Consider the following 15,772-nt stretch of genomic DNA (forward strand, 5'->3'; position numbering starts at 1 on the left):
CCACCTGCATGTTATATTTCCCTGATTATGGGATGTATGTGACACACACTACTTTTAGTTAATCTAAACATAGACACCGTGTCCTCACACTGCCCTGTGAGTGGAGCTGGAGTTATCTCTCACCAGAACCTCACGCTGTTAATTCCACACACAGCAAGGAGGGATGCTAACAAGACGGTCTCTATGTTCTTAATCATTCATCATCATCATCATCATCATCATCACCACCACAATGCCTTGGTTGTGCGTTTCATCTTCTCTACGGGATCATCAGCACCTCTTCAGGCTGAGTTATACTTCTCACCAAGCAGGTGGTCTACACACCTTTAGTCCTCTTTTCTCACTTCCTGCCCCCCCCCACACACACACACACATACCCCTTAAAAATATTCCTGCTTCCATGAGTGTTGTTGAAGATCTCTCACTGCAGGAACAGTCACACATGATGTGAAAGAGCTCAGGGGCTCACAGTTTAATGGTGTGCTGATCAAACAGAGTGACAGTAAACTGATAACACCGAGTCATAGCACATTCAGAACACACACACACACACACGTAACCTCAGGATCATGTTCCAGCATTTTCACTAACACACTTTTATTAAGTCCAGGTGATTTTAAGATAATCATGAAGTTACTGAATGTGTATTCATTGATCGAAACACAGCCGCTGCCTGAGCTGCTCTGACTGAATGCTTCCAGCGTGTGCGTCTGTGTGTGTGTGTGTGTGTGTGTGTGTTATAAATCTGAACACATCATGGTCTGCATATTTGCTCCCAGCTCCTTCATCTAACATTGAACCTCATCACCTGGCTGAGAGATCTTCTACAACTGCAACAAAGAACTAAGCATTATGTTGATTTTAGGGGAAAAACAGGTAGAAGGGATACGAATAAAAAAAGAATGGAGAGTGCAGATCTGAGAGAGAAGAAAACAACACACATGGAGTGTACCTGTGAAACCTGCTGCTGCCTTCAGTGTCCAATCAACACCTCACTTCACCATTTACACCCAATTACACTCAACACTAACACAGAGACTGAGAGAAAAATGCTGTCTCTCTCACACCCACACACACACACACACACACACACCAATAATGACAGGCATGAAAGAGGAAAGAGAAAAAAAACCTGTTCTAGTTCTACTTTGCAGTCAAAGGTCATGTCCGAAAATGTCCCCAAAATGTGGCACTGATAAAATGATAATGACATTTAGAGAGAGAGAGAGAGAGAGAGAGAGAGAGAGAGAGAAGGGCTGGAGCAGGAAGGAGTAAGTTTAGTTCAGGATAAACCTCCTGTCATTAATATGATAATAAAACTCACAAGTGGAGGATGAATCACTCTCACTGAATCAGAGACCAAACACACACACACACACCTGGCCAACCCTAGCTACACACACACACACACACACACACCTCTAAGACGCTCCAGGGAAGAGTGAGCTTCTTTCCATCTGTTTTTCCACTCTCCAGCCAAAAACGGATCAGATGTCAAATGCTGGAAACGTTCACAGTGTAAATATTCTAAAACTGTACACTCCTCAGGGCTCTTCTATTAGTGTGTGTGTGTGTGTGTGTTTAAGAAAGAGAGAGAGAGGAAGTGCAGGTCACTGTGAGGTGAAGATGATGCATGTTCTCACCCGTTCATTTCCACCAGCCATAATTAAACACCCGAGAGAAGAAGATCTCACCAGACACAAGCACTGGACAATCAGTCATTATCAAACACCTGTGTGTGTGTGTGTGTGTGCGCGTGTGTGTGCGCGCGTGTGTGTGTGTGTGTGTGTGTGTGTGTGTGTGTGTGTGCGCGTGTGTGTGTGCGCGCGCGTGTGTGCGTGTGTGTGTGCGCGCGCGCGTGTGCGTGTGTGTATGTGTGTGTGTGCGCGCGCACGTGTGTGTGTGTGCGCGCGTGTGTGCGTGTGTGTGTGTCACACACACACACACACACACAACTACACACACAACTAAACACACACTACATACACAACTACACACACACACAACTACACATGCAACTACACACACACTAGATACACAACTACACACACACACAACTACACATGCAACTACACACACACTAGATACACAACTACACACACATAACTACACATGCAACTACACACACACTAGATACACAACTACACACACACACACAACTACACATGCAACTACACACACACTAGATACACAACTACACACACACACACACAACTACACACACACACAATTACACATACAACTACACACACACACACAACTACACACACACTAGATACACAACTACACACACACAACTACACATGCAACTACACACACACTAGATACACAACTACACACACACACACAACTACACACACAACTAAACACACACTACATACACAACTACACACACACAACTACACATGCAACTACACACACACTAGATACACAACTACACACACACACACAACTACACATGCAACTACACACACACTAGATACACAACTACACACACACACAACTACACACACAACTACACAACTAAACACACAACTACACACACACTAGATACACAACTACACACACAACTACACACCTACATACACTCTAGATACACAACTACACACACAACTACACACTACACACATTATAGACTTAACACTAATTCCTTCCATCCTTACTCCTCCCCCCGTCTGCCCTCACTCCATCCTCACTCTTCCCGCACTCCATCCTCACTCTTCCCGCACTCCATCCTCACTCTTTCCTCACTCCATCCTCACTCTTTCCTCACTCCATCCTCACTCTTTCCTCACTCTTTCCTCACTCCATCCTCACTCTTCCCGCACTCCATCCTCACTCTTTCCTCACTCCATCCTCACTCTTTCCTCACTCCATCCTCACTCTACCCTCACTCCATCCTCACTCTACCCTCACTCCATCCTCACTCTTTCCTCACTCCATCCTCACTCTTTCCTCACTCCATCCTCACTCTACCCTCACTCCATCCTCACTCTACCCTCACTCCATCCTCACTCTACCCTCACTCCATCCTCACTCTTTCATCACTCCATCCTCACTCCTCCCTCACTCCATACTCACTCTACCTTCACTCCACCCTCACTCTACCCTCACTCCAACCCTCACTCTTCCCTCACTCCATCCTCACTCTTCCCTCACTCTACCCTCACTCTTCCCTCACTCCATCCTCACTCCATCCTCACTCTTCCCTCACTCCATCCTCACTCTACCCTCGATCCACTCTTAATCCACCCTCACTCTATACCCACTCCACCCTCACTCTATACCCACTCCACCCTCACCCTATCCCCATTCCACCCTCACTCCTCCTTCACTCTATCCCTACTGTACCCTCACTCCTCCCTCACTTTACCCTCAATCCACCCTCACTCTATCCCCACTCCCCCCTCACTCTACCCTCAATCCACCCTCACTCTATCCCCACTCCTCCCTCACTCCACCCTCACTCCACCCTCAGTCCACCTTTAGTCCACCCTCACTCCATTTTCACTCCACCCTCATTCCACCCTTTCTTCATCCTCAGTCTACCCTCACTCTACCTTCACTCCATCCTCACTCCTCCCACACTCTACTTTCACTCCTCCTTCACTCCACTCTCACACCTCCCTCAACCCAAACCCCACCCTCTCTCCAGCCTCTCTCTCTGCCATCACTCCACCCTCACTCCTTTCTCATTCTCGTCTCTCACACAGTTTAAAAAGCTTCACTCTAATATAACACAAACTCTCAGTTTACAAACTACAAACTCGGGAGCAGTCAGTCTGATCACGTCACCGGTGTGTACACGTGAGTCTGATCAGAGAGCCACACAGAGAAGGTTTGGTCATGGTTTTAGTCACCAGGAAGTTCAAAGCTTTCATTTGATTTTAGAAGAATGAAATGCTTTAATAATGAACCTCTTGTTCTGCTCACAGGCCATAGCTTGAACAGGAGTTTTATTAAAGCTGCTTCTGCTTTATTTGATTATTTGTAGGATTAGTGCATATGTTGTAAATATTTGAGCGGTTTAGTTTTTACAGCCAGCTTGTCCTCCATCCCTTTCCAAAACCAGTGTTTGTCAGGGATTAGTGCTGATTATATCTTAGACATCACTGATATCTGATTCCACCGTCTGATCCACCTGAGCCAGATCCGATCTCCAAACATGCACACTACACTGTCACATGTCAAACTACACTGCCCCCCAGCCTCCTTTCTCTCCCCCCAGGTGGTGAGGGCTGATGAAAACCCTCAGGAGCTCAGGGCAGTGTAACACATTGTGAGGAAAGCCTTATCTGCTGAATGCTGTATGAATAAGCTTACACATACATACACACACACACACACACACAGCTGTAGCAGTATCAGGGTTCAATCTGGTGATCTCTGTATGATTCAGGAGCCTGAGCTACAGCCTCAACATTCCCACAAACATCTACAAGAGGGTCAAAAACAGCACCGAGTCACTGAGAGGCAGAGACATTCATATACTACACTAAATCTCTACTAAACTCCACTGTAAAGGGTACAAACTGCACTGTGTGGGATTCACACACACACACACACACACACACGCGCACACACACACACAGACAGCTGGAGATGGAGGTCATGAGCAGGAGGAGCTCCTCTCTGACTCAGCGTCTCTGTGTGCCTCATTATTGCATTCCTGCTGAACCTCTCACGTATACAACACACACCAAGAGCTCAGATTAGACCCTGATCTGATCAGAACTTCACTGCCTCAGACTCTTAACACATCTCTCTCTCTCTCTCTCTCTCTCTCTCTCACACACACACACACACACACACACACATAGACACTGGAGACTCCTTCCACATACATCATGCTCACACACACACACACACACACACACTGGAGACTCCTTCCACATACATCATGCTCACACACACACACACACACATCTCCTTACAGAAAACTTCCTGCGAATGTGCTGTTACTATGGAAACAATATTGTATCAGATCAAGCACATTAATGTAAAGCTGTGCCTCTGTCAGAGCCGCTGTTCTGGAGAATTAATCAACACCTTCTGACCAATCAGAGCGCAGAAGTGAGCAGCGCTGTGGTGTGAAACACTCAGTAGAACATGAAGAGACAGGAACTCAGCCGGGTTTGCAGTGAAGTGATGAAGAGTGTGATCTCACCTCTGCAGTGGACGCCCTCGTCATCTCCGTCTTCACAGTCTGTCACACCATCACACACTTGAGAGAACGACACACACACACCTGTACCCACACACTGCATGTGGTTCAGAGGACAGGACACCTCGACCTGAGAGCCTGCAGAGAGAGAGAGAGACAGAGAGAGAGAGACAGAGACAGAGAGAGTGAGAGAGAGAGAGACAGAGAGAGGGAGACAGAGACAGAGAGAGAGAGAGAGAGACAGAGACAGAGAGAGAGAGACAGAGACAGAAAGACAGAGAAAGAGAGAGAGAGACAGAGAGAGAGAGAGAGAGAGACAGAGAGAGAGAGAGAGAGAGAGAGAGAGAGAGAGAGGGAGGGAGTAAGATGAGGTATAGACAAAGTAAGAAAGAGAAAAGAAGAGGTAGAAATAAAGTGAAAGATAAAGTGAAACAGAAGGAGAGAGAGAGATAGAGAATGAGAGAGAAAAGAAGACAGAGAGAGAAATAAAGTAAGAAAGGAAGAGAAAGAAACAGAAGTAAAGAGACATGTGAGTTGGCTGTTCTTGTGTGGTGTAATTGGGGGCGGAGTCTTGTTACTGTCTATCAGCAGGTTCACCTGGAGCTCTGAGGCTCATTAATCTCTCTTCCTTTCTCCACAACTTTTCTGTTTTTCTTTTTTGTTTGTTTTTCCTTTTCTTTCTTTGATTATTCCCTTTTTTATGTTATTTGTTGTTATTATGCTGCAGTATGGCTTTTGTTCCTTCTGGTCATTGTTTTAGTTGATGAGATTAATTTGAGAATAACTCAAACCCAGGAGTGTGTCCACATCCTCACACACACAGTGTTCAGTGTTAGAAATGATTAGTTAATAACGATTAGCTGATTAGCTGAAATGAGGTCGCGCTCACACACCGGCTGTGAGGTAGCACAAATCCAACACTCAGTGACCCAAATGAAGATCTTTCCAAATGAATCCTGAACTATTTTTAGACAGGCTCCTGGTCTTTTACTTTTATATTTATAGCTTTTACCACATGTCCTGATCCAGAGCAGTGTACAGAAGAGTTTTGTAGAACATCCACACGCTCGTCCACATCAGGGTCAGGGGTTAAAGCTGAAACAGTGTTAGCGAGGAGATAGTGTGGAGCTCCAGATCTTAGGATCTTAATCCTGATCAGGGCGGAGTTACATGTTTATTACGAGGTACAGTGCACACCTACCAACCACCCACTAGCATGTTTCTGGGAGGTGAGAGGAAAGCCGGAGGACCTGGAGGAGAACATTAATACACACTCGTCACAGGAACCTGGAGCCACAAGACTTGAGTAGAGAAATTTCATGTCTCGTTCGTTACAGGATTAGCTGGACCATTAGTGGGTCATCGTTTAAATAATAAGTAAAACAAGCCGTAGTCGACCTCCGGGAAAGTCTGAAGATGGAGGATTGAGCAGGAGAGAGGTGAGTGTCCCACAGCTCACTCACTCACTCATCTGGAGGAATGTGAGGATACACCAGGTTGATCTGCTCAGGAGCAGAAGAGAGTTCTCTGCGGACTGGTGCAGCAGTCTGGTGTTTGAGATGTGCAGCTTACAGAACAAACTCATCAGGGCTTTCTAGAAGAACAGCCGCCGGTCTCTTATCTCCCGTGACCAGATGAGGAGATGAGTGCAGGAAGCAAAGCAGCTCTTGGTGGCACTCAGACTGAACGCCACAGTGAATAAAGTTCTGAGCAGGAGAATGAGAAGTTCACCCATGGCCTCAGTGCAGAACCACAGGGGAGAAAAGTCAAGCAGCAGCACTACTGTATTGATTCAGATCTTAATGAGGTATCAGAGGGAGATGGCTGTGCTTTAATAAGTCCCTGGTTTCCTCTTTCTCCCTCGGATCCCCCGTGGTTTCTTTCTCTCCTGTCTTATTTACTAAAGGTCTCGAGAGGAGCGTGGAGCGAGCAGAGGTCCGTCCCACTTTCCTCAAACAGAACGAGTGTAAAAATATCAGAACATCTCTTCTGTTTTCTGCACTCGCTCTCTCTGGACCTGGAGCTCCACACGTGTGTACAGTATCTACTCGGGAATGTTAATGCCGCTTCCTGTTAGCTCTCCATGCACCGCGCTTTACTGAGTGCTGAGATTCCTCGTAAAACCCTGTACTAATGAGCCGACTGCTTTACACAGCGGCTGCATGGCGTTTCATAAATTTAACATTTTGCGTTACTTTTCAGTGCCTTTAACACTTTGCTTTTAAAATACTTTAACAAGCCAATTAACAGATTCTAATGAAATGGAAATGTGTTTAGAAGATCACCTCATCTCAGCTCTCTCTCTCTCTCTCTGTACACTGGTAACTTCACCCTATAGCTCAGATATATCTGGATTTAGATTTTCCACTGAAATACGGCGTCCCAGAGGTTCAGCAAAGTGTCAGTGTAATGAAATGCAGACGCTCTAGCACTTTATTATCACTCACAGTCACTTACATTACTGTTTAATGCTTTCTTTTACTTCAAAATGAGTAGAAAGCCCGGTAAAAACACAGTTTCTGGACAGATGATCTGAATCACAAAAACATCACACGATCACTAAACCTTTCTCCTTCTCCAACCCTCAAACTGCACGCTTTCACATTCCTGCCAGTTAGAGACGTAAAAGCCGGAGAGCGACCGAGACAGGAAGTGTCTAAAAACATTATTAATTGACTATTTTGTGTCACATTTTAATGAAGTTTATCCAAAATGTCCAATTAAAAGAGTTTAGTATTTGTAGGGTCTAATTGGAGAAGTGTCACAGCATCAGATTCGGACGCTTCAGAAAACACTGACGTTTAAAGTAAAATGGAGTTTACTAACAAGCCAGCTGCTCCAGAAGGCAGCGACTGAAAGCCGTGGCTGGAATTCATTCTGGATCAATTTGTGTGTTTTCCATTCACTCTTCAGTTACAATGAAAGTTAGTAATAAAGCTGGAGTGGAGAGTGTGCTGATGAACCGGCTCCTGCACGTGTCCAGAGGAAGTGCAGTGGCTCGTTGGGTAAAGCATGTGATTTGGGATTGATTAGGAATACGTGATGTTTTATTGCTAGTTTGCTTCTTCACACTGACAGCTTTTACTTTCTCGTCTCTCAGCGCTGCGAGACAGCTGCACGAATGCGTGTTGCCCAGAGTCTAATGCAAATTGGCTGCCTAGCAACTCCCAATTATGAGCCGTCTCTCACACTTAACACACATATTGTTGTGTAAAAATAACCCAGTCGGTCCGCTGACAATTAAGCGTCTAATTAAGCGACATGCTCAAGTTTCCTCTCTGCATCACGAGTCTAATCGTCCTGCCAGCTGGACAGTACAGCGTTGGATGAGGCAATTTCACACTTTCAGCACCCAGTAGCCCTCTAGTGTCATTTATTAGGATTTTTGTGTATGATATGAACCTTTTACATTTAAATCTTGACATTGTAACTGCAGACAAACAGACAAACCTCCTCTGGTCATAACGCATCTGACCGCTCTGAATCCCTGCTGTCACACACCTCGCCTCACCAGAGCTGAGATCGGGTGAGAACGAGGATCTCTCACTCGGCTTCGAGATCATGCGAGGGAGGAGTTCCCGATCTGCCTCCGAGTCAACTGGCAATGAGGAAGTGACTCGACTCGACCGCACAGATATGAGCTGCTAAGCTGATCTAAAGAGCAGAGCTGTAGAAATGCTAGAACGCAGAAACGTTCTGGAGGTTTGGTTTGGACCTTCATTTTTTGGTGCCTTGATCTAGAACCTCCATCTGAAACACGTTCTCCAAACCGCTGCCTCATGAGAACAAACATCTGCCATTACACCAGAATAGATGTCCGTGGGAAGCACACATCACTCAGAACCGCGGCTCAGGAGCCGAGGAGCTTTTTTGGAGATCACGTGGTCGTCTTTGCGTGACAAATAATGCGTTCGGGAAAAAACATAAATCTTTCATGTCGGTGAGGCAGGCAGCTGATGGTGTGTGCAGTCACAGCTATTAAAGCTCAGTGGGAGGTGCGAAAGAGAACAGACGTGCACTTCACTTGATAAATTGTGTGACAGACCCACAGCACTCAGGAAGAAAGAAAAATGTTGACTTAATTGAACTATTTGATGATTATTTCCTTTTTTCCTTTAGGTTACGGACTCAGTGATTATTAGCTTGTTTTCTTCACTTCAATTCTTTCTGTTGTTTTTTTTTTTTTTTTTAGTTTAGCAAATGATATTAAGGAGAAAGATTAGCTAGATAAAGAACATCAGTGTATGCTTGTGTATATTTACCCGAGTTAGTTCTGTCCTCACACACGTGACAGCAGCTGTATATCAGAGCGTGTGTATTAACACAGACGTGTGAGAGTGTCAGAGCTGCTGTTCCAGAGAACTAATCAACATCTACTGACTCCTGCAGCACTACAGCTACCGATGAGGAGGATGATGATGATGATGATGATGATGCTGGGCAGAGGTAGAGAGCTATTACAGTCGTATGTGACATGGGGCCTGTGATACTAGGTGTCACTAATAGGACTAATAACAGACTACTGCCCCCTGCTGGGGTGGAGTGTTATTCCCTGTCCATAGACACACAGTGTATCAGTAACATGGGCTTAATACAGAAATCATGAGGAAATCATCAGTTATCCTGGTGTTTGTTAGCTGAGTCTTTCACAAACCCCACAGACAGCACTGTATATTATATACAAGTTACAAAATATTCAGCATTGATAAATGTAAAAAAAAAAAAAAGTTTTAAAGCCATAAAGATAAATGAAATTAAAAAAACAGCAGTCTTGACCTTTGGAAATGCAAAGCAGCAGACTTCTCTTCCTCCATACTGTCTCTCTAACAGCAGCTGGAACACAATGTATTAAATATAAGTGAGATCTCCTTTGGAAGGTGATTCATGCATTCAGAACTCTCGAGAGAACAGGAGAGAACCTTGAGGATAAATGTCTTGAGCAGTAACAATCGTATATAGCTTATAGTGGTAGCATATTTTTATTAAAGAATGTCACAGAGCTAGGGCCCGGGGCAGGTAACTACGGCCCTGTGTGAGAGTTACACACCCATGGGTGGAATCTGTCTGAAACAGAGGGGTGACCCAGTTCTGATCTTGAGTTAAGTTCAGCTCCATCACCAAGCCATGGTTAACTGTCTCTTGGCTTTATGTCACATTAGACTGTATTTTCTGATATCATGAGGTTTAAAGGTGTGTGTGTGTGTGTTTCATGGTGCTGGTTCAGATGCTAGTGAATGCTTGTGATGCTCAGAGCAGTGAGCTACACACAGGAGATTTTAATAACTTACTTCTGGACTTACAGACTCTGACCCAGTGTGTGTGTGTGTGTGTGTGTCATGTAGAATGACTGACAGCTCTTTTTTGAGAGATATTATTGTGAAAAAACAGCGTGTGAATCATTTAAATGACTTTAACACAAACATCCTGCTTAATTCACACAGCCACTCCCGTGTGAAATCCTGAGTTAAATCCGAGTACACTGTGATAGCTGTGATGTGTGTGATGCTGAAAGTTCAGACAAACAAAGGGGTGAGAATGTAGATTTTTTAGGTTCGGGCTCTCCGATCACCACACAGCTGTTGTTCTGCTGAAGAAACTGTATGTAAAATAGTTTCATAATATTCACATGGTTTCATATTCACGCTGTTAATAACACCACCTTCTGATTTCCACCTGGGGGCTAGAGCTTAAATAATAATGCTGCATTCGAAGAATTAAACAAAAACCTGAATGTGGTTAGTGTAGAGCTGTGAACGAGTGTGTGTCACTGTCGACTGATACCACATCACGGAGCACAAACACAGATATCTGATCAAATGAACTGATTATTATAAAAGCAACTGAAACCTACAGCAAAGACGCGATCAAATAATACTGCAAAACCTGTCAAAACCCTTTCTCAGTCAGTTTAAGGTGTGTGTGTGTGTATACTGTGGAATGGGACTAATAGAAAGCAGCAGGAGAGAAAATCCTGCTGCAGTCTGGACACAGACTATAGCAGTATACATGATGGTAACGCAGCGCTCCATCAGGCTGATGACTAGCAACGTTTTTCCAGATTTAGCAGAAATACAGGAGAGAAGAACCCGAGAGCTGGCAGGAGGCATCACAGCAGGTGAGGCTGATTCATTTTCAGCAGAAATGCAACCTCCTTAGAGACATGTTTTATTTTTGCTTACATGTTGAGAGTGAAACACCGGACTAGACGCTTTCATTATCCGCTGCAGTATTTGGAGCTCTTTCTGGGTTTATTCATGAACCTCTGACCTCTGACCTTCCTCATGGTCACTTCCTTCCACCACAATCATCACTTTCATTATTAATCTCTCTCAGCTCCAAGTTTCCTCAACTGTCCTAAAAATCTGATCTTTTCTAGAATATTCCTCGACATGTCACTGTTCTCATTCACCCAGAGTTCTGACTATTTTATCACATCCACAGACTCAGCATCCTGTAACAGTGTGTGTGTGTGTGTGTACTGATGTACAGTGTGTGTGTGTGTGTGTGTGTGTGTGGCGTGTGTACTGATGTACAGTGTGTGTGTGTGTGTGTGTGTGTGTACTGATGTACAGTGTGTGTGTGTGTGTGTGTGTGTGTGTGTGTGTGTGTGTGGCGTGTGTACTGATGTACAGTGTGTGTGTGTGTGTGTGTGTGTACTGATGTACAGTGTGTGTGTGTGTGTGTGTGTGTGGCATGTGTACTGATGTACAGTGGGTGTGTGTGTGTGTGGCGTGTGTACTGATGTGCAGTGTTTGTATGTGTGTGTGTGTTTAGTGTGTACTGATGTACAGTTTTTGTGTGTGTGTGTGTGTGTGTACTGATGTACAGTGTGTGTGTGTGTGTGTGTGTACTGATGTACAGTGTGTGTGTGTGTGTGTGTGTGTGTGTGTGTGTGTGTGGCGTGTGTACTGATGTACAGTGTGTGTGTGTGTGTGTGTATTGATGTACAGTGTGTGTGTGTGTGTGTGTGTGGCATGTGTACTGATGTACAGTGTTTGTATGTGTGTGTGTGTGTGTGTGTGTGTGTGTTTAGTGTGTACTGATGTACAGTTTTTGTGTGTGTGTGTGTGTATGTGTGTGTGTACTGATGTGCAGTGTGTGTGTGTGGGGGGGGCATGTGTACTGATGTACAGTGTGTGTGTGTGTGTGTGTGGAGTGTGTACTAATGTACAGTGTGTGTGGGGGGGCATGTGTACTGATGTACAGTGTGTGTGTGTGTGTGTGTGGAGTGTGTACTAATGTACAGTGTGTGTGGGGGGGCATGTGTACTGATGTACAGTGTGTGTGTGTGTGTGTGTGTGTGGAGTGTGTACTAATGTACAGTGTGTGTGGGGGGGGCATGTGTACTGATGTACAGTGTGTGTGTGTGTGTGGAGTGTGTACTAATGTACAGTGTGTGTGTGTGGGGGGGCATGTGTACTGATGTACAGTGTGTGTGTGTGTGTGTGGAGTGTGTACTAATGTACAGTGTGTGTGTGGGGGGGGGGCATGTGTACTGATGTACAGTGTGTGTGTGTGTGTGTGTGTGTGTGTGTGTGGAGTGTGTACTGATGTACAGTGTGTGTGTGTGTGTGTGTGTGTGTGGAGTGTGTACTGATGTACAGTGTGTGTGTGTGTGTGTGTGTGTGTGTGGAGTGTGTACTGATGTACAGTGTGTGTGTGTGTGTGTGTGTGGAGTGTGTACTGATGTATAGTGTGTGTGTGTGTGTGTGGAGTGTGTACTGATGTACAGTGTGTGTGTGTGTGTGTGTGTGTGGAGTGTGTACTGATGTACAGTGTGTGTGTGTGTGTGTGTGTGTGTGTGTGTGTGGAGTGTGTACTGATGTACAGTGTGTGTGTGTGTGTGTGTGTGTGTGGAGTGTGTACTGATGTACAGTGTGTGTGTGTGTGTGTGTGTGGAGTGTGTACTGATGTATAGTGTGTGTGTGTGTGTGTGTGGAGTGTGTACTGATGTACAGTGTGTGTGTGTGGAGTGTGTACTAATGTACAGTGTGTGTGTGGGGGGGCATGTGTACTGATGTACAGTGTGTGTGTGGGCTTTACTCTACATAAGTGAGTATTCCAGTGTGTGTGTGTGTGTGTGTGTGTGTGTAGGCTTTACTCTACATAAGTGTGTATTCCAGTGTGTGTGTGTGTGTGTAGGCTTTACTCTACATAAGTGTGTATTCCAGTGTGTGTGTGTGTGTGGAGTGTGTACTGATGTACAGTGTGTGTGTGTGTAGGCTTTACTCTACATAAGTGTGTATTCCAGTGTGTGTGTGTGTGTGTGTAGGCTTTACTCTACATAAGTGTGTATTCCAGTGTGTGTGTGGAGTGTGTACTGATGTACAGTGTGTGTGTGTGTGTAGGCTTTACTCTACATAAGTGTGTATTCCAGTGTGTGTGTGTGTGTGTGTAGGCTTTACTCTACATAAGTGTGTATTCCAGTGTGTGTGTGGAGTGTGTACTGATGTACAGTGTGTGTGTGTGTGTAGGCTTTACTCTACATAAGTGTGTATTCCAGTGTGTGTGTGTGTGTGTGTGGAGTGTATACTGATGTACAGTGTGTGTGTGTGTGTGTCTGTGTGTGTGTGTAGGCTTTACTCTACATAAGTGTGTATTCCAGTGTGTGTGTGTGTGTGTGTGTGTGTGTGTGTGTGTGTAGGCTTTACTCTACATAAGTGTGTATTCCAGTGTGTGTGTGTTGTGTCAGAAGGCTGGGACTGCATTATCCTGAGTGATGTGGACCATCTGTTTAGTGTTTGTTGTGCTTTGTCTGTCAGCTGGGTGTAAAGTCACACTGAGAAGGAGGTCATGCAAAGAACGTTAACATTCTGTTACATAAGAATAATAAAGTTAATCAGCTATACGCTGTAACGTGTGACTCAACACACACTGTGGTGTTATTTAGGAGGCTTCACTGCACACAGCTACACACACACCGTATTTCTGGGAGCTCTCAGGATGCTAAGATGATAGCTGCTGAATTTAAGCACAAGTGATTCCTTATTCCGGACCATTTTATGGAAAAAAAAACCCAGGAGGATGATGACGTAAGATAGAAACACTACAGACAAGCATTTAAATCCTACAGATTTATCAAAAACTGTGATTTTAATAAAATATTCTTTACAATTAATTCTTTATTTATCCTTATTCATTTTATATTTTTCATTAAATATGTACATAAACTATATTGGCAAAAGTATTGGGACACCCCTCCAGATCAGTGAATTCAGGTGTTGTTTTTCAGGTGTTGGACTCGGCCCCTTAGTTCCAGTGAAAGGAACTCTGAATGCTTCAGCTTCATACCAAGACATTTTGGACAATTTCATGCTCTTTGTGGGAACAGTTTGGGGATGACCCCTTCCTGTTCCAACATGACTGCACACCAGTGACCAAAGCAAGGTCCATAAAGACATTGATGAGTGAGTTTGGTGTGGAGGAACTTGACTGACCTGCACAGAGTCCTGACCTCAATCCCATAGAACACCTTTGGGATGAATTAGAGTGGAGACTGTGAGCCAGACCTTCTTGTCCAACATCAGTGTCTGACCTCACAAATGCTCTTCTAGAGGAATGGTCAAAAATTCCCATAAACACACTCCTAAACCTTGTGGAAAGCCTTCACAGAAGAGTTGAAGCTGTTATAGCTGTAAAGGGCGGGACAACTCCATATTACATTCATGTGCATGTATAAACGTCCCAAAACTTTTGGCAATATAGTGTATTTATAAGTTTAATTTAATTGATTCTAATTGTTAGAAGAAGAAGAAGATCGTTAATTTAGAACAAACGTTTTGAGCTGAACATCAACATCTCAAACTCCATCTCAGTGCATGAGTGTGTTTCTGTTTCAGTCACAAGCCGATACAATCGCAATATTTATTATTAACATCAACAACTTTGCTAGCTAATAATAATAATAATAATAATAATAATAACAATAATAATAATAATAATAATAATAATTGGAATAATTACCATCTATATAAGATGTTTTCTGTTTTCTCTATAAAAAGCTAATTAACATGTCACAGCGTCAGAATTGATTGGTGTGTCCTCTGCTGTTGCGATTACAATCAGGCTTAACGAGTCTGAATTGTAATAACGAGTCTGTTCTTGTTTCACGATTCAGCGGCCCCATTTAAATGCGGCGTGTTAATTGCAGGGAGAAGCTCATTTAAATAGAGTGTGTGCATTTTTTTAATTCGCTCCTGATTGGGTGCCTGCTGGAGAAGTCCTCAAAGTTTAATCATCAATTTTAATCATCAGTTTTCGCTGCTTGACACACGTCCTCCAAAACAGAAAGCGTCTTTCTCTGAGAGCAGGCTTGGCAAGGTTTCTACAGTCACACACACACACACACACACACACACACGCTGCTAATGATGCATCTTTACACAAAAGGAAAAAGAGTAAATCAAATTTTAGGTTCTTTTTTAAACCATTCTTAATGGTCTTAATTCTTAATGATAACCAGCACTTTCCAAATGCAGGAGAATAACAGCACTGATCTTCTGAGAAATGAACACCAGAAAATGGTGGAGGTGAGCTTCAATCATCTTCTGAGAAAGGCACACCAAAATTTCCAAGAGCTAGACTCACAGAAGTGCAGGCTTTCTCATG

The 15,772-nt window shown here is 44.1% G+C and overlaps 1 protein-coding gene across 6 annotated transcripts in view; it reads right to left on the bottom strand.

The window, feature by feature from the left end:
• Positions 1-15,772, bottom strand: part of LOC131347815 (low-density lipoprotein receptor-related protein 1B-like) — a 216,989-nt gene that overhangs the window by 169,428 nt on the left and 31,789 nt on the right. For all 6 annotated transcript variants that reach the window (XR_009203830.1, XR_009203831.1, XM_058382212.1 and 3 more), the window contains one exon: positions 5,168-5,302. Coding sequence is in view for 4 of the 6 variants with exons in the window: in XM_058382212.1 (XP_058238195.1) it covers positions 5,168-5,302 (135 nt within the window). In the remaining 2 variants the exon portion in view is untranslated. The remainder of the gene's footprint in view (positions 1-5,167; positions 5,303-15,772) is intronic.

The sequence above is a fragment of the Hemibagrus wyckioides genome, linkage group LG27 (assembly GCF_019097595.1).
Source record: "Hemibagrus wyckioides isolate EC202008001 linkage group LG27, SWU_Hwy_1.0, whole genome shotgun sequence".
In the NCBI taxonomy this organism is placed as follows: Eukaryota; Metazoa; Chordata; class Actinopteri; order Siluriformes; family Bagridae; genus Hemibagrus; species Hemibagrus wyckioides.